Source organism: Dipodomys merriami, unplaced genomic scaffold, assembly GCF_024711535.1.
Source record: "Dipodomys merriami isolate MVZ:Mamm:240054 unplaced genomic scaffold, mDipMer1.0.p SCAF_7, whole genome shotgun sequence".
NCBI classification, from domain to species: Eukaryota; Metazoa; Chordata; class Mammalia; order Rodentia; family Heteromyidae; genus Dipodomys; species Dipodomys merriami.
The window spans coordinates 69005794-69030167 of record NW_027206290.1 but is presented as its reverse complement, the minus strand read 5'-3'; the positions used below and the strand labels follow the sequence as shown (position 1 = coordinate 69030167).

Here is a 24374-nt window from a genome sequence, read left to right as displayed (position 1 = left end):
CACTATGTTGAAAACAAACTTTACAACTTTGGGGGGGAGGGAGGAGGTGGGGAAGTGGGAAGGAAAGGGATGGTAAGGGAAAAATAAAGGAGGGTGTAACAATGCTCAATAGGAAATGGACTCATTACCTTACTCTGTAACTGTAACCCCTCTCTCTGTATAGTATCCTTACAATAAAAAAAATATATATTAAGAAAAAGAAAAGAAAATGGACATGCTAACCATGCTTACTCAAGTTGTCCTTGTGAAAACTGAATTAATATATGTAAAGTACAGAGTCATCTCTATTTAAAGTATTTGCTGTTATGTCCAACACCGTCCATTCATTTAGAGAGCCAAGTGGTTTTTGGGAAACATCTCCTAGCTTACTCTAGTTCATGCTTTCTCCAAGGACCCTCCCCACACACACACAAACACACATACTCTATTCTAAGGTACAGCGTGAGACCTAGATTAAACTAGTAGGCTCTTTTCACTCCAAGTCAATGTCTAGGTGGGCACGTGAGATAAGCCAGTCTGACCATGAGGAACAGTAAGAGAGGCTGAAGATTGAGACATGGCCAGTCTCTCTCACTTCCCAGTGGGACAAGTATATGGAATGGCTGAGATGCTGGCATATTGGGACATGGAGAGCCAACCTTCAGAGGAGGATACCTTAGGAAAGAAACAGAAATTCAGTGTTTAATGCCATCCCTAGATTTCTAGACACAGCTTCAACCATTTACCTGAGCCCTTTATTACTTGAGCCACTTTGAGTTGATCTGTCATCTAGAGTCAAGTGTCCTAAACAGGCAAAATGAATCTAGAAGTGAGCAAGGCAGTTCGTGTGGCCAGGGAGGCCAATTCCAAGGCACAGTGTAGGTGCAGGCTGTTGATTACCAAGTACCCTTACAACCAATAACTGGGGAAAGGTCTGGCAGCTCTGGCTCAAGCCAGGAATCCTACTACTCAGAAGACTGAGAGGTGAGGATTACAATGTGAAGCCAGCCCAGACAGAAAAGTCTGTGAGACTCTCATCTCCCATTAACCACCAAAAAGCAGGAAGAGGGACCAGACAGTACATCTCTGAAGGGTATGCAATGCAGAGCTGTGCACACAGCTCTATACTGGAGTGTAAGTTTGGCCCGTGTCCCTCTGCAAGCTGGGGAACAGTGGTGGACCGTGAGACGGCGGGCCTAGAAGAGGGATGCTCGTTCCCAGGGAACTCATCTCAAGGAGTCTCCTGCATAAGCGCCATCTCAGCAGACCTGGGTGCAACTGGAAGGGAAGCTGGGTTCAAGGAAGGTCTATGGACATGAAGGAGGGCCCTCCGGCCCTCCTGGATGCAGGAGGCACAGTTGCTGCTCCTTACCATCAGGTCAACTCCATTCCTATCAGGGATCCTGTGAAGCCCCCTCCCCACTCTCTTCTTCTCCCCCTGCACACATCAGACCAAAGCAAATGCAAGTCCAGCTTTATTTGGCAGGAAGGAATGGAGGATTCGACTGGCAAGTCGCACCTGGGCCAAGGAGCTACACCAACTTTGCCTCCCCAGAGGAGGCAAAAAAAAAAAATAACTAAACAGAAAAGGGAGGGGGGAGAAAGGGGAGGGGCCAACTACAGATCCAGGTCTGACTGGAGACAGGGTCTTCGAAATAAACCAATCAAAGCCTCCGGTCCTGAGAAGAGCCAGGAAGAGAGGAGCCTGGGGCACCGTCCCTAGAAGAGCAGGTCTTCCATGGGGATGTTGAGGGTGACAGCCATGTCTGGGGTGCACCTGGTGGGAAGCAGCAAGGAGGGTAAAGCACAGGAGTGCCAAGTGGGATGGGGGAGAACATTCACCCAAGAGCCCCCAGTTCCTCACAACAGTGATGTTTACTGGAGGGACCTAACCACACACACACACACACACACACACACACACACACACACACACACATGCGCACGAGCACACATGTACACACATGTGTACATGAAATGTCAAAAAAAGGAAATGAATGTGGCAGGAAGAGGAGCCGGAGGTCAACAACAGGGAATATTCAGGGTCACAGAGGCCCCAGACTCAGGACAGTCATTCTGTGAGCCAGGACCACTTGCTCTGGGTTTTTTTTTGTCCTCTCCTTCTCCCCCTCCCTCCTTCCCCTCCACCCTCCTTTCCTTTCTCTCTTTCTCTCTCTGATACCAGAGTATGAGCTCAGGGCTCCCCTTTGGGCCGTACTCTATCACTGGAGTCAAGAGCCCAGCCTTCCCCAACAGCCCACCTAGTTAGCACATGGAATTAGGAGTCTAGCAGGGTCCGTAGAGACTATATAACCCAGCCTCTTGGACATAACAGAACAAGAGCCAGGCGCTGGTGGCTCACACCTATAATCCTACTCAGAAGTCTGAGATCTGAGGGTAGGAAGGCCATGACTCTTCATCTCCAATTAACCACCAGAAAACTGGAAGTAAAGCTATGGCTCAAAGTGGTAGAGCACTAACCTTGAGCAAAAAAGCTCAAGGGAGAATGCCCAGGCCCTGAGTTCAGGCATGACTAACCCAAGAAAACAACAACAGGAGAATGAGGTCCAGAGATGGGACAGGTCACATGTGCCAGTGGCAAAGCTGAGGTATAGATACCCAGCCTCCTCATCCCTGGATGGGGCTCTGCTGTCTATGTGAGGCTGCTCTCCCTGAGAACAGAGCTTCCCAGAGCCCAAACATGGATGGCTGTAAAGAGATGATCATGTACCTGGGTCTCCGAAGAAGAACATCCTCAAAAACAACCTCTCGGGGGTCCAAGATCTGGGATTGAGACTCCTTCACCTCATCCGCTAGTATGGGCATTTCCTCCTTCATCTGCTCAATAAACTGAGGGGGAAGACACAGCAGAGGAGACATGAGCCTACTGGCCCCCAGTGAAGGACAAAAGGGTATGGGGGTACGGGTGGTATATGGGCTTTGTCCCTAGGACATGCTGAACTCCAGACAGGAAGCTTCCCTGTTGAGGGCGGGGCTTGTCAAGTGAGTGACAGAGTTCACAGTAGCAAGGGTGAAGGGGTGGACAATGAAGCCATGTTACAACAGGGTTGGAGGGCCAGATTATGAGAATTATGGGAGACTAGGAACTGATGACGCTGCAGTACAATGAAAATCAGTTCCAGAGTGGCTAATGTTCATTAACCCTGATAATGAGTGGCAGGAAGGCGATGAAGGAGGGGGTTACTGACTGAGCAGGTGATCTATGGTATTGCTAATGGGTCACAGCCAGTGACAGTGGCTCACTGAGTGAGCCAGTGACAGCTCACTGAGGCATGGTCCAGGCCGGCACCAATCCTCTTCCCAGATGAATGGAGACAGAAATGGTAGCTCACACCTGTAATCCTTGCTACTCGAGAGGCTGAGATCTGAGGATCATGGTTTGAAGCTAGCCCAGACAGAAAATTACATGAGACTCTTGTCTCCAACTACCCACCAGAAACAAGGTGGAAGTAGAGTTGTGGCTCAAGAGTGGTAGAGAGCTAGCCCTGAACAGAAAAGCTCAGAGACGGTGCCCAGGCCCTGAGTTTAAACCCCATAACTGGCACAAGAAGAAGGAGGAGGAGGAGGAAAAGGAGGGGGGAGAGGGAGGAGGAGGTGGAGGAGAAGGAGGGGAGGAGGAAGAGGAGGAGGAGGAGGAGGAGGAGGGAGATTTTGTGGTGACGAAGACGAAAAAGGTACTGGTAAGGAGGCAGGCCAGAGCAGGGGAGCTTCTGAGCTCTAAATCAGGACAATCTGTTACCCCGCTCGGCTTCTCCCTCACATACAGACCCTGGCCGCCCTTTTCCACTTACATCTTTGAGAAAGACCATGCTTTTCTGCATGTTCTGGCTATTCTGGGCCTTCTGCCAAAGACGTGTCTCACAGGGCTGCTGGATTTTCTGTGGATGGAGGAGGTCCGTCCCTCAGGGGCCTCTCCCTGGGCAACAGTGCCTGGGAGAGACTGACGGGTGTGAAGGAGCTGGAGGTGGATGGGCAGGGAGGAGCGCAGGGCTGTGGCAGGAGCTGGAGGCTCAGCACAGCAGGTGGCTACTCACGGTCATCAGAGACTGCAGAATTTCTTTCTCCTTCTCTCTAATCATGTTGCACAAAGAGTCCAGGGCCATTTTGCGCATCTCACTGAGGTTATCCAGCTCGGCCTGGGAGGCCAGGAGAATGTGGGGGAGGGGGGGCAGTGTCCACCAGGCCCCCCTCACACGTGGCCTGGTACAACAAGGCCAGGAACGCCCATACCTGCTGTTTGTCCTTCACCTGCTGCAGCTGGCGCATGTGATTGGCAATCTGCACTGACTTGACAGAATATTCGTGGTCCATGTACGTGCTCAGGAATTTCACCTCCTTCTGGGTTGTGCTGATCTCCTCATTCAGCTTCTGTACCTCCTGCTCCAGGCCTGGGGAAGGAAGGCACAAAAGGAGGGGCAGGAGGCGGGGTCTTACTTCAAAGAGACTTCCCATAGCTGGCTGTTGGTGGTTCACACCTGCAATCCTAGCTACTCAGAAGGCTGAGATCTTAGGGTCATAGTAGGGAAGCCAACACGGGTGGAAAAATCCATGAAACTCTTTTTTTTTTTTTTTTGTCAGCCGTGGGGCTTGAATTCTGGGCCTGGGCACTGTCCCTCAGCTCTTCAGCTCAAGGCGAGCGCTCTACCACTTGAGCTACAGCGCCACTTCCGGTTTTCTGGTGGTTTATTGGAGATAGGAGTCTCACGGTCTCTCCTGCCCGGGCTGGCTTTGAACCGCGATCCTCAGATCTCAGCCTCCTGAGTAGCTAGGATTACAGGCGTGAGCCACCAGCGCCCGGCATCCATGAAACTCTTATCTCTAATTAACCACCCAAAGCTGGAAGTAGACCTGTGGTTCAAGTAGTTGGATACCAGTGTTGAGTGGGAAAAAGTGAAGGGGACAGCACCCAGGTCCTGAGTTCAAACCCCAGTTGCACTACAAAAAAAAGGGGGGTGGGGATTTCCCAGGAGACTCAGGATACCCAGCTCTCCTTGACCAAGGTTCTGGGGTCTGGTTTGTGTTAGGCTCAAAGAGGTGAAAAGTTAAGCCCCAAGAGAGTCTCGCAGGCCTGCAGGAGAGGCAATTCTGGGAAACAAACAGAAATGGCACCAGTGGAAGATTCCTGGACCCCTGCCCAATTCCGCCATCCAGTGCTCTGATCCCCACAAGACCAGCCTTCTCTAGACTCCAGTCTCAAGCACTCACCCCAGAGTTGGGGTGACACTGGCTCCCTGCACATAATCAATCCTTGACCAAGTCTGGCTGAGCATCAGTGGCTCATACCTGTTATCCTAGTTACTCAAGAGACAGATCTGAGCTGGGAAGGTGGCTCAGTGGTAGAGTGCTTGCCTTGCATGCATGAGGCCCTGGGTTCGATTCCCCAGCACCAATTAAGCAGAAAAAGCTGGAAGTGACGCTGTGGCTCAAGTGGTAGAGCACCAGCCTTGAGCTGAAGAGCTGAGGGACAGCGCCCAGGCCCAGAGTTCAGGCCCCACGACCAACAAGAGAGAGAGAGAAAGAGAGAGAGAGATCTGATGAATGGGAGGGGTCCAAAGCCAGGCCAGGCAGACAAACCTGAGAGACGCTTATCTCCAATTTATCAGCAAAAAGCCAGAATGTGACTCAAGTGGTAGAGTACCAATGATAAATGGAAAACACTCAGCACAAGAATTCCTGGCCCTAGCCGGGCGCTGGTGGCTCACGCCTGTAATCCTAGCTACTCAGGAGGCTGAGATCTGAGGATCGTGGTTCAAAGCCAGCCCGGGCAGGAGAGACCGTGAGACTCCTATCTCCAATAAACCACCAGAAAACCGGAAGTGGCGCTGTAGCTCAAGTGGTAGAGCGCTCGCCTTGAGCTGAAGAGCTGAGGGACAGTGCCCAGGCCCAGAGTTCAAGTCCCACGACCGACAAAAAAAAAAAAAAAAAGAATTCCTGGCCCTAAGTTTAAGTCCTAGTACAGGCACCAAAAAAAAAGTCTGTCCTGCCTTCCTCCATCGGAAAGGATCAGCAATGTCTGTGCTGTCTGATACACCACCCCTCCTTCAGAAGACATCTAATGTGTTCAGGAAAAGGAACCACAGCACAATAAAAGCCCAAAGCTCCTGGCTCAGCTATGTAACTCTGAGAGGGGTACTGACAGGAAGCAGAGCAGGCTGGGAATGGATTCAGGCTTACAGCTATATAACTCCCCATAGCTTTGGCCTCATCCATAAAATGGTTATAATAGCCAAGTAAGTGTTGCCATCAAAATGCAAGGTGCCAGTGGGCTCATGCCTGTAATCCTAGCTTCTCGGGAGGCTGATATCTGATGATTGCAGTTCAAAGCTGGCCCAGGCAGAAAAATCTTCATGGACTTGTTTCTCCAATTAACCACTCAAAGACCACAAGGGGAGCTGTGGCTCAACTGGTAAAGCATTAGCATTGAGCACAAAGAGGCTCAGGGATAGTGCCCAGGCCCTGAGTTCAAACCCTGCAACTGATTTTTTTTTAATCCAGGCTGGCCTGGGAAGCACTCTGGGCTCTGTCAGTAAGCCATTAGCTCAGCATTCTAGCAATTCTATCTGCTGAGAAGGGACAAGATGTCAAGAGCAGGTACAGGGTGAAGGATCTAAAGCTAAAGGCCCAGGGTGCGAAGCTTCTTACAGTTTATCTTCTGCTTTTCCTTTTCTTCCCATGCCTGGAGCTCGGCATTCATCTCTTGTACCCTTTTCTTGTTGAAGTATTCCAAGATGTTGATGACATTCTGTGAGTGTGGCAGGGTCAGCTCAGGGTAGCTCCCGGGCTTCCTCAGGGAGTCCCCAGCCCGGACCCCCAACCCCACCCCCACCGGAGAAGAAACATCTAACTCTGAAACCCAACCAACTCCTTACCTTGGCTGACAAGGCCTTACTGGCTCTGGCCAGGGCTAAACTTATCTTTCTCTGATCCTTTCCTCACACCATATCATTCAGCCATATTCAGCAGCATATGGATCTTTTTTTGGAGGGGGAGGGGGGAAGGGAGCCTTGCTCCCCAGGACTCCAGCACCCTTCCCAGTCTCTACCAGTGAACGCCTTCTGTGCAGATTTCAACCAAAATACCTTTTTTCTACCAGGAAGTCTTCCTGATGCTCCCCATGTCTGGGTCAGAAATCCCCTCCGGGCTCCCCAAATCCCCACCCTCTGGCATAGCACCCCTACCCCCGTGTCACTAAGGGGAGATTTGGACTGTCTTCACCCGCTGACCCTGAGTGTCATAGAATGTCTGAGGAAGGAGAGCCAGGCCTTCAGGCTGGAGGAAGCCTGAAGCACGTGCAGGTGTGGGAGCAGCCAGGCGAGGGCGCTCGGGGGCTGGGAAAGCAGCGCGGCCCGCTGCGGGAGGGCGGAGGCGGCGTCCTCACCCCGAGGACTTGGTGCTGCTGCAGCAACGCCTGCACACTGAGGGCCGTGGCGTCCTCCATGTCCTGGACGGTCTTCACCAGATCCTGGTTGAGCTTGGTGAGGAAGGCTTCATGGTTGCAGAGCTCCTGGAAGGCGGTCCGCTCATTGCGGACCATCGACTGCGGGTTGCAGGGCAAGGATGGGAGGAGTCAGAGGGGGGGCAGGAAGGAGGGGGGTCCTGCAGAACCTGGGGGCCCTCCTCTGCCTGCCAGCCCACCCCCTCTGGTTCTCCCATGCAAATGCAGGACTGCCCTTCCCCATTGTCTAGGTAAGTGGGAGGAAATGGGGCGCTCGGTTACTCTGCAGTGATTCACATCTCTGAGCAGGGCACAGGCCCAGCTCTGTGGGCACATAAAAGCTGTGCCTTGGTTGGGCGCAGGGGCTCACGCCTGTAATCCTGGCTACTCAGGAGGCTGAGATCTGAGGATCACGATTTAAAGCCTGCCCGGGGAAGGAAAGCCCATGATACTCTTACTTTCAAATAATCACAGAAAAAGCCGCAAGTGGCGCTGTGGCTCAAGTGGTAAAGTGTAAGCAAAAGCAGCTCAGGGATAATGCCCAGGCCCTGAGTTCAAGTCCAAAACCGGCCAAAAAGAAAAAAAAAGTGCCTTGTTTTCAGAGGCTTTTGGGAACCAGTGTAATGTAGAAATAATGATGATAATAATGACAAGGCCCCAGGTAGGTTAAGAAGGTGGCAGAGGTGATGGGCCAGGTCTGGAGAAGATGAATTGGCCCCCATATCCTGTCTCATCAGACAACAGCCCCGGCTTGGAAACAGGAGTTCTGAAGAGTTCAGTGACCTGCCTATGGTTACACTCAGCAGGTACACACAACTGAGGGCCTGAGCCATGCCAGGCAGCCTGGCATCGTGCCCATAGGATCAGCTTATCCTCCAGCTGGTAAATGGAGGTTCAGCAAAGCTCAGAGCGGTTCAGTGACTTGATCAATGCCACACAGCCAAGAACTGGTAGTGCTGGACTGGAAAGCTGGGCTCCTAAGCCCCAGTTTGGGTCTCTCCACTACACTAACACAAGAACAGAATGAATGGCCTTAATGGAGTGCCTGGGATGTGAGGCCTAAACACACCTTAGTTCAAATCTCAGTATCATCTAAGCCACAGATGTTAATTAACCTCCTAGAGCCCGTTTATACTCAATCTAATGCTGCTGATAACTAACTACTGCCTGCTTCAGAAAGCTGCTGTTAGAGAAAAAGTCACAAGCAAGTCATTTAGTGTTCATTCCATATGGCTTGACAGACAATAACCGATACCGCCTCTGGCTCTCACCCTCCGCTGCTGGCCTATCTGTGCTCTCTTTTCTTCCTTCTGTTCTCCTCTTTCCTTTCCCAGCCCCCAGCTCCTAGGACCCTTGCAGAACAATGCAAATTGAGTGAGTGCTGATTTGTGTCCGGCGCCATGCCTGAGGAGGTGGGCACTATTATTAGCCAAGGCCACGCATGGTGGGGCTGTTAGCATCCAGGTCTGGGCTCCCAGCCACCACACTCTATCTTACCTCCCTGTTCCTAGATAAAAATAAGCAGAAACAGCTTGTGAAGAAATAAATGACCAAGCCCCAGGCTCACAGAGCTTGCCTCACTGGGCAGTACCAGGAGTAGCGACTATTATCACAGCCCGCTCCCACATGACTGGGATAGACTATTTAGTCACCACACTCTGCCTCGCTTCCTTCCAGATGCTTCCCTCCATCCACAATCGGGCAATTACAATCCCTTTCCCAACTTACTTTCCTCCTAGGACTTCTTGCCTAACCTGAGTATTTTTCTTATGATCAGTTTGCTTGTTTCCTGTTCGAGTCCAGGAGAGATCCAATTCTTTTCTGCCTGACTGGGTCTTCTCTGCTTGGTAGGTTTTTCCTTAGGATGGAGGTTCAAAGCCAGTCCAGGCAGAAAAGTCCCTGTGATACTCTTCTCTCCAATCAACCACTCAAAAACTGGAAGTGGCACTGTGGCTCAAATGGTAGAATGCTAACCTTGAGCACAAAGAGACTCAAACCCAGGCCCTGAGTTCAAGCCCCACAACGGACAAAAAAAAGTATAAGCTGCAAACTGCATGAACTCCAAGTGCCTTAGTCGAGGCTATTCCCCAATTCCCTGGCATAGACTAGGCTCTCTCTGCAGAATTACAGGTGGACTAAATCATCATCCTGAGACTATTGAAATCCTCCATCTCCAACAACCAATCAACTGGGTAGTTTCTGCTCCCTTCCCTAATTCCTTCCTGCTTCTACAAGGCAAAGGCAGCCCAAGGACTGCTGTGGAAACCTAAATCCCACCATATGCCTGCTCTACTCCAAATTCTCCAGTCATCCTATACTGCCCAAGGCCCACTCCAGAGGCTGAGACAGAAGGATCGAAGCACTCAAGGCCAGCCTGAGTCTAAATACAGCAGCAAACTTTGAACTTGGTCTGCACACCTGGTACTGCTACATTTTGGCTGTGTGACCTGTTACATGTCCCTGCACTGTAGTTTCCCAATCTGTAAAATAGACATGGTAAGCACACCCATGGGGTTGCTGTGAGGAGGAAATGAGTGGGGCCTGGCCCCCAGGAAGTCTCAGTAAAGAGCACAATGGCCCTGTCCCCAGAACTGGGGAAGATGCTCCTCCTACCCGCATTAACCGGAGTCTGGCCTGAATCTTCCAGGCCTGTGTCTGATCCCTTCCCTGTGTTTCTGTTAAGTTCTTCAGCTGGCTTGTTGACAAGGTGGCCCTGGCAGGCACCACTGTGAACAGATTGGAGAGGAAAGAGAGAGGGTGAAAATGAGGGTGAGGGGCCCCAGGCCCAATTCCAGCTACTCCCAGCCTTAAGATGTGATATTATCATATGATGAAACTTCCACCCATCAAGAAGCTCCCAACCCCACTCCAGGCCTTGCCATGGGCCAGGACAGGCCCAGGAGAAAGGAGTCACCATAGAGATAGTCAGAGAGCAGGATAGACTAACAAGGGCAGACCCTCCCCCTGGAAGAGTAAACTTCAAAGCCTTAATGGAAATGCTAAGATAAACTAAGCAGATACACACACCCCCAAATGCCTGGCTAGAAGAATACAGAACTCCCACTGTTCATGTCCTGTAAACCACTGATACAGCAGGGGACCACAAGAGAACCAGACACTGGCAGCCCAAGTCCAAATCCCTGCTCTCTCAACCTGACAGATAGGAAGGTCGGGTAAAAAAGTGGGGAGAAGGGGCTGGGAAGATGGCTCAGAGGTAGAGCGCTTGCCTTGCATGCCTGAGGCTCTGGGTTCGATTCCTCAGCACCATATAAGCAAAAAAAGAAAAAGGCCGGAAGTGGCACTGTGGCTCAAGTGGCAGAGCGCTAGCCTTGAGCTGAAGAGCTGAGGGACAGTTCCCAGGCCCAGAGTTCAGGCCCCACGACCGGACCAAAAAAAGAAAAAAAGAAAAAAAAAAGTGGGGAGAAGAGGGCAAGAAGCCACCATGAGGCCCAGTATGATGGTACCTTCTATAATTCCAGCTAGAAGGGAGGCAGAAGTAGGAGGATGGAGGGCCCAGCCTGGCCTCCAGGTAGATAGGAGCTGGGGAGGAAGAGGAAGTTTTCAGACACTTAGAGCATGGCTTAATTGATAGATCTTTTTTTTTTTGGTTGGTCGTGGGGCTTGAACTCTGGGCCTGGGTGCTGTCCCTCAGTTCTTCAGCTCAAGGCTAACGCTCTACCACTTGAGCCGCAGCACCACTTCCAGTTTTCTGGTGGTTTATTGGAGATAAGAATCTCATGGACTTTCTTGCTGGGGTGGCTTTGAACCATAATCCTCAGATCTCAGCCTCCTGAGTAGCTAGGATTACAGGCGTGAGCCACCGGCGACCAGTGTAGTGGTAGATCTTTTGTCTGGCAAGTGCAAGGCCCTGAATTCAAACCCTCATACTACAAATATAAAAATTTTTTTTAAAAAGGCGCTATACCTCAGGGTGTTTGGAATGGTACCAGCTACATCCTCATGCTAGATACTTTAGCTGGTCCCCAACACTCACACCAGCCCTTACTTACTTACCTTGCTGGTCTCTAATCGAAGTCTTCATTTTGCTTTTACTGTGGCTTTCAGCTCCACCGAGTGAGGGAACCCATTTCTTCCATTTCTGATTGGACTTCTGCCAGGGAGCATAATCCAACCAGGGAACACAGTCACTCCACAAGATAGGGTCAACTCCCAGCCCTACCCTTTTCAGATACCTAAGCCCTGAAGCAAATGTCTTTAGCTCTCTGCGCCTCTATTTTCTCATCTGTAAGGTGGATCTTGTAACCCAATCTGTGTGAGTTAAAGCATGTGGTAAGGAAGTCCATAAATGCTGGCTGTCACTTTTCTCTTTCTTTCTTTCTTTCTTTTTTAACTAGCCAACCAGAATTTCTTAAGGAAATCCGCTGGGTAAGGTGCTAAGAACAGCAGACCTGAGAAGAACCCAACCATCACCCTCAGGAAAGCTGAGTAGCAAGCAAAGACCAATAGGCGACTCTGTATCATGCTCAGGAGAGCACCTTTATATTCTGACAAGGTAATGAGGTCACTGCGGTCCCACAACTTGCCCCAGGTCGCACAGCAAATGTGGGTCACGGCTGGACCTGGACTTCAAGTCTTCAGACCCTGTCATGCCAGTGCAATCACAACCATGGGAGTTGAGGGCAAGCAGAGGGTAGGGCCATGTACTCCCCCACCCCCACCCCAAACACACACCCATCCTGCCCAAGCCCTCCTGGACTCACCTGGAGCAGGTGGATGGTAGAGGGCGTTCCGGAGTGGCTAGATCTGTAAAGAGTGGGCATGGGGGGAAAAACTTCCATCATCCTGGGCACCAAGAGCTCCAAGAGGCAAACTTGAAGTGGAGTTGGAGTCTCCAGGTGCGGGCAAGGAGGCGGGGCGGGGATGTGAGTGACGGGAAGGCGGGGCTGCCGCTTGAGTAGCAAAAAAGCACGCATGCGCACTTCACCTCCCCGGCCAGGCCCTTTTGTGTCCTCTCTCCCCTCCCTCCCCTCCCCCCACTTACATCTGGGAGATGTTCGCCATTAGGAAAAATAGAAGGAAAATAGGCGCTGTCCTTCTACTATTCCCATTCGTCTTCTCCAACTTCCTTGTCTCTGAGTGGATCCAACAGTTACCCGAGACGGTCAAACTTCCCAGCTAGAGTCTCAGTCTCCACGGAAACGAGACGCCGAACTACGGAGCGCGGAGGGGGCGGAATGGGGGCCCAATTTCCCCCAGGCAGAATGTAGCCTAGCGCGCCCCCATTCTCAGCCTTGCTTTCAAAAGGGTGTGTGTGTGTGTGTGTGTGTGTGTGTGTGTGTGTGTGTGTGTGTGTGTGTGTGTGTGTGTGTGTGTGTGTGTGTGTGTGTGTGTGTGTGTGTGTGTGTGTGTGTGTGTGTGTGTGTGTGTGTGTGTGTGTGTGTGTGTGTGTCTGGCCTAGGGCTTGAACTCAGGGCCCAGTCGTTATCCCTGAGCATTTGTGCCCCAGGCTAGTGCTCTACCACTTGAGCTACTGCTCCATTTCCAGCTCTTTGGTAGTTAATTGGAGATAAAGTGTCTCAGGGTCATTCCTGCCTGAACTGGCTTTGAACCTCCATCCTCAGATCTCAGCCTCCTGAATAGCTAGTTCAGGCCTGAGCCACTGCTGCCCAGCCTTTCTTCTCCCTTTATATTTGTTCCAGGGCTCAGTCGGGGCACCCTCCTCTTTTTCTTGGTCTGATCTCTCTCCACTCATGCTCTCTTCCAGCCTCATGGCTTGAGATGCCATCTGTGCCACCCAGACTCATACCTGTAGGTCGGACCACTCCCTTCAGTTCCAGCCACATACACCCCAGCTGGCTACTGAAACATTTCCACTTAGGTGCCCAATAGGCAACTCTGTATCATGCTTTGTCCTCAAAAACAATCTTCTCCCATTCAAAATGGAAGTTCTCTTCTTGGAGTCTCCTTAAACCCATTGGTACTCCCACACAAATCTAGCCACAGCTCCTGACTGCACACCTCCACAGTGTACATTATCACCACCGTTCTACTCCCCCCCACACACACACACTACTCCACTGCTCTCCAGACATAATGGGTTTGTTAGATGGAGAGCTTTTTGTTTTGTTTTGTTTTTTTCTTTTTTGGGTCTGGTAGTGGGGCCTGAACTCTGGGCCTGGGCGCTGTCCCTCAGCTCTTCAGCTCAAGGCTAGCGCTCTACCACTTGAGTCACAGCGCCACTTCCGGCTTTTTTCTTTTTGCTTATGTGGTGCTGAGGAATCGAACCCACGGCCTCATGCATGCAAGGCAAGCACTCTACCACTGAGCCACCTTCCCAGCCCCAGATGGAGAGATTTTTAAAGTGCATTCTCATTTCAAAAACAATTGGAAGGGAGCAAAAAAAAATAGGGGGATGTTACTATAAAATACTAGGACAAAACTCCTAACTTTATATACCTTTTTAAAAGCATAGGACCAGGTGCCAGTGGCTCACATCTGTAATCTTAGCTACTTAGAAGGTTAAGATCTGAGGATCACGGTTCAAAGCCGGCCTAGGCAGGAAAGTCTGTGAGACTCTGATTTCCAGTTAACCACCAGAAAATCTGAAGTGGTGCTGTGGCTGAAAGGTAGAGAGGACTAGCCTTGATCAAAAGAACTCAGAGATAGCCAGGCAGGTGGCTCACACCTGTAATCTAGTTACTCAGGAAGTTGAGATTTGAGGATTGTGGGTCAAAGCCTCCCCATGAGACTCTTATCTACAATTAACCAAAACCCAGAAGTGGTACTGTGACTCAAAGTGGTAGAGTTCTAGCTTTGAGCAGAAAGAGGCTCAGGGACAGCACCCAGGCTCTGAGTTGAAGCCCTACAACCAAAAAAAAAAAAAAAAGCTCAGCACCAAGTTCAAGCCCCACAACTGACAAAAATAAATTAATAAAATAACAAAAAGTATAGGAAGCCGGGTGCCGGTGGTTCACACTTATAATCCTAGCTACTCAGAAGGCTGAGATCTAAGGATTTAGGTTCAAAGCCACCCTTGTCAGGAAAATCTAGGAGACCTTTACCTTTAACTAACTACCAAAAAGCTGGAAGTGGAGCTGTGGCTCAAGTGGCAGAGCACTAGCCTTGATCAAAGAAAGCTCAGGGACAACACCTAGGCCCTAAGTTCAAGCCCCAGGACCAACATCAAAAAGCAAAACAAAACAAAACAAAAAACAGGGGCTGGGAAGTTGGCTCAGTGGTAGAGTGCTTGCCTCGCATGCATGAGGCCCTGGGTTCAATTCCTCAGCACCACATAAGCGGAACAAAGCCAGAAGTGGTGCTGTGGCTTAAGTGGTAGGACACTAGACTTGAGCTGAAGAGCTAAAGAACAGGCCCAGGCCCAGAGTTCAGGCCCCATGACCAACCAAAAAAAGCCAAAACAAAACAAAAAACGTATGATGGGGAACACCCATTATCCCAACAACTCAGGCGGCAGAAACAGAAGGATCATGGTTCAAGGCCAAGACTCTTATACAAAAGCAAGTTAGGAGCTGGGCACCATGAATCGTGCCTATAATCCTAGCGCCTCAGAAGTCTGCAATCTAAAGGATCTGAGGATCTTGGTTTGGAGCTAGACTCAGCAGGCAAATATCTGAGACTTTATCTCCAATTAACCAGCAATAAGGCAGATGTGGAGGCATGGATCAAGTGGTAGAGCACCAACCTTGAAGGAAAAAGTCTAGCAAGAGCACAAGGCCCTGAGTTTAAGATGTAACACCAGCATGCACACACACACACACACCACACCATACACCACACACACAGTGGGAACTGGGTGCCTGTGGCTCATGCCTGTAATTGTAATTATTCAGAAAAGCTGAAATCTGAGGAGTGCAGTTCAAAGCCAACCCAGGCAAGTTCATGAGACACTTATCTCCAATTAACTACCAAAATGGAAATGTAACTATGGGTCAAGTGGTAGAGTACTGGCCTTGAGAGAAACAAAACAATACAAAAGGGACAACACCCAGATCTCAAGTTCATGCCCCAAGACCAGCAAGCAGGCAGGCAGGGAGGTGGGAGAGAGAGAGAGAAAGAGAGAGAGAGAGAGAGAGGAAGGGAGGGAGAGAGGGAGAGGGAGGGAGGGAGAGAGAGAGGAGAGAAAAAAGAAAGAGAGGGAGGGAGGGAGGGAAGAAAGGAAGGAAGGAAAAAAGAAAAGCAAGCCGGTGGCTCATGCCTGCAATCCTAGCTACTCAGGAGGCTGAGATTCAAGAATCATAATTCCTGCCAGCCTGGGCAGGAAAGTCCCCCAGACCCTTATCTCCAATTAACCACCAGAAAACCGGAAGTGGTGCTGCTGCTCAAGTGGTAGAGAGATAGCCTTGAGCTGAAGAGCTGAAGGACAGCACCCAGGCCCAGAGTTCAAGACCCAGGACCGACAAAAAAAAAAAAAAGGAAGGAGAGCTGGGAAGATTAAGCCAGGCTAGTGTACTGGGTAAACTGAGTCAAGAAGACAAAGTTTGAGATCAACTTAGTAAGACCCTGTCTCAAACAATACATTCAAAGTTACCAAGGACCCCTTGAAATGAAGAGGCATGGGGGTAGGGGAAGTCTACAAGAATGTGGTGTTAAACCCATTCACTCAACCACGGGAATCTAACCACGAGGGTGTACCCATTGTTAACTCATGCTGGCTATGCCCAGCACTGTGTGGTTCTGCATGGTTAACAAGGGTTCCTGTGGCATCTGTGCAAATAACTCGCCTTCCAGTGTCATAAGCAAAGTGCATGAAGCAGAAAAGCTTCCTAAGGTGGGCACCTGTCCATTAACTCCACAGGATTTAACCAGTCTCCAAACTCCTGCGTTTTTTCTTGTGCGTGTGGGAGGGGGGCAGGAGTTGGGGGAGTTTATTTTATTGGAAGAGAAGATTCCCTGGTTTATATTCATTTTCATGAGGAGTACCATACAGCTGGGTTTTTTGTTTTTGTTTTCCCATTTGGGCTGATACTGGGATTTAGGACCTCTCATGCTGCTGTCACTCTTCCCCTCCACCCTAGGTTGGAGCTCTACTGCTTGAGAAACACCTCTTACCACTTCCAGCTTTTGTTTTGGTCGGCCGTGGGGCTTGAACTCTGGGCCTTGGCGCTGTCCTCAGCTCTTCAGCTCAAGGCAAGTGCTCTACCACTTGAGCCACAGTGCCACTTCCGGTTTTCTGGTAGTTTATTGGAGATAAGAATCTCAGACTTTCCTGCCAGGGCTGGCTTTGAACCGAGATTCTCAGATCTCAGGCTGGAGTAGCTAGGATTACAGGTGTGAGCCACCGGTGCTCGCATTTCCAGCTTTTTGCAGGTCAATTAGAGATTAAGAGTCTCACAGGTTTGTCCACCCAGGATCTTCCTCAGATCCCAGCCTGTGACGGTGGTTAGGATTACTGGCATGACTCACCGGGGCCAGCTATAGAGTTTTCAAAACATTAACACATTGCAAATGTAACTTATTTGGAAACTTATCAAAAAGCAGTGGACAATCCGGGCTCACGCCTGTAATCCTAGCTACTCAGGAGGCTGAGATTTGAGGATCGCGGTTCGAAGCCAGCCCGGGCAGTAAAATACTTGAGACTCTATCTCTAATTAGCCATCCAAAAAGCTGGAAGTGGAGCTGTGACTCAAATGGTAGAGTGTTAGCCTGGGGGGGGGGGGTGAAGAAAAGTTCAGGGATAGCGCCCAGGCCCTGAGTTCAAGCTCCAGTTCAAGCACACACACACACACACACACACACACGTGTAATGGACAGGTGTACTGAGACAGTAACACTTTAATGATGAAATGTTTAAAAGGCAAAAAAAAAAAAAAAAAAAAAAAAAAGCACAATAATGGTAAACTGTCCGGTCCACTTTTCTGTCTTTGTTCCCGATGCACCTGGCGCAGGGGCGGGGCCGGACGGGCACGGGGCGCGGGGCGCGGGGCGCGGGCGGAGGCCTTTGTGTGTGGGTTTAGGTAGAAAAGGCGCGGCGGAGACGGACGCCCACCGACCCCGACTCCTTCCAGCCCCGGCTGGGGGCGGTGGGCTGCGTCCGCGGAGCACATCTTGGGGAGAGTGCGGAGGAAGGAAGCTGCGCTGGCGGGCAGGACGGGGCGGCCGGCTAGGGAAAACGGGGAGGGGGGGGGAGGAAAGGGGGAGGCGGGAGATTGGAAGTTTGGGGGAGGGGCGAGAAATTGGCGGGGGGGGGACTGCTTGGGGGACGGTGGGGGGAGGGGCGGAAATTGGAGGGGAGGGGGCGGGGCTGCACGGTGGAGGGGCGGGGCGAAGCGTCTCAGCCGAGAAGGGGTGGAGCCGTCCGCAGCGCCCTGGGCAGGCGCTGGCCAATGTACGCCGCACGAGAGCTGTGCCGCGGGGGGCACGGAGGGAGCGCGGCGTCGGGTTTCTGCGACTCCCACCCGCACGCACGCACGTACGCACGTTCCCCCCCAGACCCCCCACGACCCCGACGGGGGCGCGCGCGCGCGCGATGGGCGCACTTTGGCAGCGGGCGCGAGTGAAGGATGATGGGAAAGAGATAAAATGGCCACCGGCAGCGGCATGGAGGAGGACAGGAAGCGCAGCCGTCCCCAGCTCCTGCCTCTCACGCGTCCTGCAGCCCGGAGCGAAGACGCCGAGGGCACCCGCGAAAAGATGGGCTGGGCCCAGGTGGTAAAGAACCTAGCGGAGAAGAAGGGCGACTTCCGCGAGCCAAGGCGGCGGGAGGAGGACGGCGGCGTGGGCAGCGGCCTCGGCGGCCCGGCCGGCCTAGCGGCGGCGGGCCTCAACGACTTTCCCCCGGCTGGCCGCGGGGAACTGAAAGGCCGCCGGAGAGACCCGGCCGGCGAGGCGGCGGACGCGCGTCAGAAGAAGGCCGCGGCCGAGGCGGGCCGCAGGAAGAAGGCGGAGGCCGGGGCGGCCGCGGCCGGGGCCGGCACGTCGGAAGACGCGGCGGAGCGGCCGCTCCTGGATGAAGGCGCGGCGGGCTCAGGCAAGGGCCGCTTCCTCGTGCGCATCTGTTTCCAGGGTGACGAGAGCGCCTGCCCGACGCGGGACTTCGTGGTGGGCGCGCTCATCCTGCGCTCCATCGGCATGGAGCCCGACGACATCTACGCCGTCATCCAGATCCCCGGCAGCCGCGAGTTCGACGTGAGCTTCCGATCTGCGGAGAAGCTGGCCCTGTTCCTCCGCGTGTACGAGGAGAAGCGCGAGCTGGAGGACTGTTGGGACAACTTTGTGGTGCTGGGGCGGAGCAAGTCCAGCTTGAAGACGCTCTTCATCCTTTTCCGAAACGAGACCGTGGACGTGGAGGACATCGTGACCTGGCTCAAGCGCCACTGCGACGTGTTGGCCGTACCCGTGAAAGTGACGGACAGGTTTGGGATCTGGACCGGGGAATACAAGTGCGAGATCGAATTACGCCAAGGGGAGGGAGGCGTGTGCCACCTGCCCGGGGCCTTTTTCCTGGGGGCCGAGAGGGGCTACAGTTGGTACAAGGGGCAGCCCAAGACGTGCTTTAAGTGTGGTTCCCGGACCCACATGAGCGGCACCTGCACCCAGGACAAGTGTTTCAGGTGCGGGGAAGAGGGGCACCTGAGCCCGTACTGCCGGAAGGGCATAGTGTGCAACCTCTGTGGCAAGCGAGGACACGCCTTTGCCCAGTGTCCCAAAGCTGTTCACAACTCCGTGGCAGGTCAGCTCACGGGCGTGGCCGGTCACTGAACACCCCGCCGCCTGCTTCTCAGCCAGGGTGAACACACAGCCAGCGTACCCCTCTTTAAGTGCCAAAAGTTTTTTGAGAACTTTTTTTTTTTAACCGGTTTTGGAAGAGAAAGCTTTTGAAAACTTAACCAGAGACATTTTGTCTATTGCCTTCTTCGACCAAGTTTACTCCACTTCAACCAGTTCTGAATTGGTGACCCTCACCAGTAAAGGACTGCCCAGCACTGTAGTGAGCAGATGATGTTGCCCCTCCCCTTTTTAAAGAACTTTTTTTTTATTTTCGTTTTTATATTTGGGGTTTTTGTACTGTTCGGGGTTTGTCTTTTTTTAATTTTTTTGTTTGTTTGTATTTGTACTTTTCACCCTCATCCTCATCCTACCTCACCTTTTCCCTAACTCGTTTTCTTCCCAGATCTCACCCTGTGAGCCTCCTGGTTCACCTTTCTGCCCCAGTGCCAGGCGCATGGGCTTACTTCGCACATGGTAGGCACTCCGTCAGTGTTAGTTGAGTTGAAAGCATTGTTGGTGTGGCTTCTGTCAAGAGTGTCTACTTTTAGCAGCTCTTCCCTATCCCCTTTTAATTTGCTGCTTCCAGTCTACATGGTCTGAAAATTTGTGAAACCGACGTTGCTCGAAGTGTATATTATCTGAATCAATAAGCTCTGAGTGGTGGCCAAGGGCCTCTCTTATGGTCTAAAAGTGCATGGACCCGGACAGCTCTGGTGACTCAGAAGCCGTTTTTCAAAGAATTATGGAATCTAGAATTGTTCCTGCTGGAAAAACCCTTTGAAGACAGTTTACCCCAGTTCCTTGTCTCTTCTCCCCCCCCCCCCAGGTTTTTCCAGCAGATGAAACTGACCCAGAGAGGTTAAATCACTGGGTCAAAGTCTCACAGCTGTCTGGTGCCAGAGCTAGCCCAAAGTAGAGTCCCCGGACCTGAAACCGGTGCTCATCACACTACCTCTCACACTTCACAACAAGTTCCTCAACACTTGCAAGCCCAGGTCTGAGCGCTCCACCGTGGTGCACGCACGGCAGAACTTAGAAAGCACCTAAGGGAACAGAAAAGTTTGGCGTGGACTTCTAAATATTCGGAGAGCTAAGGACCAAGGAACCAACTCCAGGTGCATTCACTGCTCCGTGAAATACGGCGTGCCTTGTCCTTTAAGAGGCCATCCATCCTCTTTCCCATTCACTGCCACCAGAAAGACGTGGACGTGCTGCTGAATAGCGAAACTAACAAAGTTAACATCCCACCTTAACCTGTACAGCTCAGAACCCGGGGGGGAGCACCACTACTTCCTGCACAACCTCCACTCCCGGGAGAAGGGTGCTTCACCCCAAAATCAGGAGCGAACTATACTTGGAAAATAGGCCAAGCGAGAGGCCTGGGTCAGCTCTGTTACCAAGTTAAAGTAGAAAAGACAGTACACTGCTTTTCTAGTTTTTCTCTATGTTTTTGCTATTTCCCTGTGGCTTAGAATGTAAAATCACTTGTTTTTTAAAGAAAGTTTTGTTCTGAATAAATATTTATCTTTTGTATTGCAAATGCAATGCCTTATTTTCTTTCAAAGTGTTAAATGAACTGTTAGCCAGTGCTTAGTTCCTTGCAAATCAAATCCGTACAGTCTATTTGTTTGCCCTGCAAATAACCTTTCCACCCTGCAGGCAGCACTTAGCACCTACTGTGTTGTGTGCTAGGCTCTCTGGAGTTGTTACCTAAGCTCTGCATTAGTAACTTAGCTCACCCTTAAAAGTATTTGGTTCTCTCCCACTAGCTGGCCTGGAACTCAGGGTGATTGTGCCTCAACACCCTGGATGCTGGGATTATAGGCGTGTACCACCACTCAACATAGGCCAAACCAGGCTAAGTTTGGACCAGTGTTCTGCAGAGCCTGACAACCCTCTGAAGGACCTCCTGATCCTAAGAGATTCCAATAAAAGGACAGGCATTGGCTATGGTGGTGGCCTACCTGCGTAGCAAGCCTAAACTGAGTTCCAGCCCTAGTATCCACAAAAAGTAAATAAATCCGGGTTAAGACTTAATTCCACATCTAAGTCAGAGTCAGTTTAAGTCCTTCTAGTGTCCCAGAGTACCAGACCCAAGTCTCCTGGGTTCCTCCCATCCTCCAGCAGATTCCCTCCCTCTGGTAGGGCTGGAGGCCAGCAGCCTGCCGGGAGAAAGCCTGCTTTCACTGTGTTCCCTACCCCCTTCCTCCTAGTGGGCAACTTGCCAACACACTTGGTGGAAGAAACCTTCCCTCTCCTGCTCCTCCCCCACCCTGGGAGCAGCCAAGGAAAAAATGTTTCCCTGCCCATCCCCCCACAGAGGCCCCCTGCTTGGCTGTGGGAGGACTGAGCCAGGCTGGAGCAAAACACCTCCCCCAGTTTCCTCTTTGAATCGGCAGCCCCCAAGTTACAATTCCTCACTGTGGATGGACTCCAGGAGAATGTGCAGAGGTCTGGACAGGCTGGCTGATAAATTCTTAAACTACAAATCTGGAGGCCAGGGGAGCCAGACCCATGCAAGGTACTTTATCTGCCATGAACAAGAGTGCACCTGTAGTGGGAGGTAGGTAAGAAAGGCAGTACCAAAATAGAATTATTTGTTTTGAGAGAAAACCAGTATAGAATGCCTGAAACAAAGCTTTCTCTAGAGATGTGGGCAGAAACCAACATGAGGAAGAGCCAGGGGAAGAGCTATGGAGAGAGTACACCCTGTTCTGTCTCCAAGGTCACAGATAGGGAAGAGAAGGCCAAAAAGGGATGATACAGGGCTCATCAGCCATATATAAGAATGATGCCTGGGTTTGTAACTTAAGCCTAGGTTTGTAATTTATGCCTGTAATCCTAGCTACTCAGGAGGCTGAGATCTGAGGATGGAGATTCAAAGCCAGCTGGGGCCAGATACTCTTAATCTCCAGTTAACCACAAAAAGCAGCAAATGGAGCTGTAACTCAAATGTTAGAGCCCTATCCTTGAGCACACCCAAGCTCAGGGACCGTGCTCAGGCCCAGAGTTCAAGCTCCAGGACCAGCAGAAAAAAAAAAAAGAATGGCTGCTTTCTAGGCAGGCCTTTCTACTCCTTTTATTGTTGTTGGTTGTGGACTTGAACCCAAGGCCTGAACACTGTCCCTGAGCTATTGAGTGCAAGTCCAGTGTTTTACGACTTTGAGCCACAGCTCCATTTCCAGTTTTCTAATGGTTAATTGGAGATAGTCTCACTGATTTTTCTGCCAGGCTGGCTTTGAACCATGATCTCAGCCTCCTGAGTAGCTAAGATTAGAGTTTGGAGACATCAGCAGCACCCTGATCCACTCCCATTTTTAACACGTTTGGTAAGTATCCATTCTCATGTAGGTTCTTTCAAAGTAACAGAATACAACTATGAAGACTGGGTATGGTGGTTCATACCTATAATCCAGTTTACTCTCAGAGTTGAGATTAGGATGATCAAGGAAGGTTCTAGGTTAGCTGGTTTTAGGGCAAAATGTTTACTAGATTCCATCTCAAAAGAAAAATCTGGGCCTAGTGGTATGTGCCAGTCAACAAGTGTAAATAGAGGTGGGTGAAAGTGGCTCATGACTGCAATCCTAGCTACTCAGGAGGCTGAGATCTGAGAATCACCTCTGAAAGCCAGCCAGGCATGAAGGCTGTGAGACTCTTACCTCCAATTAGCCACCAGAAAACCAGAAGCAGCACTATGGCTCAAAGTGGTAGAGCACTAGCCTTGAGCAAAAAAGTTCAGGGACATTGCCTACAGAGTTGAAGCCCCACAACCAATAACGACAACAAAAAAGACTCAGGAGTTAAAGCAATGACAGCTGATAAGTGACTGAGCTCCTGATTTGAAGCCAGGGAGGAAGTATTTGTTTTGTTTTTGTGCACTTCCTGGTGCTTGAACCCAGTGCTGTCCATGAGGGTTTTTTTTTTTGGGGGGGGGAGGGAGGGCTCAAGACTAGCACTCCACCCACTTGAGCCACAGCTCCACTTCCCAATGTTTTGTGGTTAATGGGAGATAGTCTCAACAGGCTTTTCTGCCTGGGCTGGCTTTGAACCTCATTCCTTCTATCTCAGCCTGACTATCTAGAATTACAGGCCTTGGGCCACCTGCATCTAAAAAGGAGTTTTATTGAGTCTCCTAAATAATACCTGGAGAGACGAAAGGAACCACTGTAGGTCCTGCCTTATTGCAGTGCTCCGGCAACCCCTCCTCCTCCAAGCCCCTACATCCGAGGCAGTCATTGATCCTGGGGTTAATTGGATTTCTAACCCCCAAAGGGCAGGCCCTAAGTCTCAAGTTCTTATCACCCATCCTTCCTCCCTCCCTTCTTTCATCCGGTTCTCCTTTCTTCATTTATTTCTCACATAAAGTCCTGACTCCTACGCTATGCTAGGCTTTGTGTTCCAGTGTTACCAGTGGAGAGGTTAGGGGAAGATGGAATTCTATTTTTCTCTCCTTTCACAGGCCTTTCATTTTGGCTGACTTATTTTTTAAAGTGAACCTGCGACCCAGTTTGTCAAACCCAGTTCAAATGTAGCAATGTTGCATTGATTTGGTCCAGGGAAGGCCATGTTCCCTTAATTCCCAGCCCCCAGCCTTCTTCCACCAGCTCGCAAATCCAGGCCGCCCTGCCCCCTCTGGAAGGAGGAGTTGGGGTGAGCACGGAAATCTGAGCGGCTCTTTCAAGCTTCGGTTGCCATGGAAACCGACTTCGCTGGCCTGGCTCTCCATCACACCATCCTCCAGCGACACAACCAATAGGCTTCCAAGCTCCAACTCGGTGCTCCCTGGTAGTTAACCAATGGGCAAGTCTTTAAGCTTAGAGCCCCGCCCTCAGCCAAGGGACTCCACCAATGAGCTTCGACACTACCCTCCATCTTTCTTCAATGTAGCAACAAGAGTCGATTTTTCTTTTTCCTTCTTTCTTTCTTTCTTTCTTTCTTTCTTTCTTTCTTTCTTTCTTTCTTTCTTTCTTTCTTTCTTTCCTTCTTTCTTTCTTTCCTTCTTTCTTTCTTCCTTTCTTTCCTTCTTTCTCTTTCTTGCTTGCTTGCTTTCTTGCTTTCTTTTTGTCTTTTTCTCTTTCCTTTTTCTTTCCTTCCTTCTTCCTTTTTCTTTTCCTTCCTTCCTTCCTTCCTTCCTTCCTTCCTTCCTTCCTTTCTCTAAATTAGAATGAACTAGCAGCAATGCCTCTATTACTTTCAGCCTACGTAATCTTGGCTGATTTTTAATATAAGAAGGGCAAAACTGCCTAGCATC

At 50.9% G+C, this 24374-nt stretch overlaps 2 protein-coding genes across 2 annotated transcripts; one reads left to right on the top strand and one right to left on the bottom strand.

The window, feature by feature from the left end:
- Positions 1-1436: 1436 nt before the first annotated feature.
- On the bottom strand, positions 1437-12610 carry CUNH20orf96 (chromosome unknown C20orf96 homolog). The gene is made up of 11 exons (XM_070007766.1): positions 12438-12610; positions 12157-12199; positions 11450-11546; positions 10049-10161; positions 7379-7537; positions 6643-6742; positions 4231-4388; positions 4035-4136; positions 3792-3878; positions 2711-2829; positions 1437-1756 (listed from the first exon to the last, which is right to left on the bottom strand). Exons 1-11 carry the CDS (start codon positions 12455-12457, stop codon positions 1699-1701), a joined length of 1056 nt encoding a protein of 351 aa, XP_069863867.1. The 5' UTR covers positions 12458-12610; the 3' UTR covers positions 1437-1698.
- Positions 12611-17743: 5133 nt separating this feature from the next.
- On the top strand, positions 17744-20663 carry Zcchc3 (zinc finger CCHC-type containing 3). Its single transcript, XM_070006985.1, has one exon. It carries the CDS (start codon positions 17936-17938, stop codon positions 19112-19114), a length of 1179 nt encoding a protein of 392 aa, XP_069863086.1. The 5' UTR covers positions 17744-17935; the 3' UTR covers positions 19115-20663.
- Positions 20664-24374: the final 3711 nt, after the last annotated feature.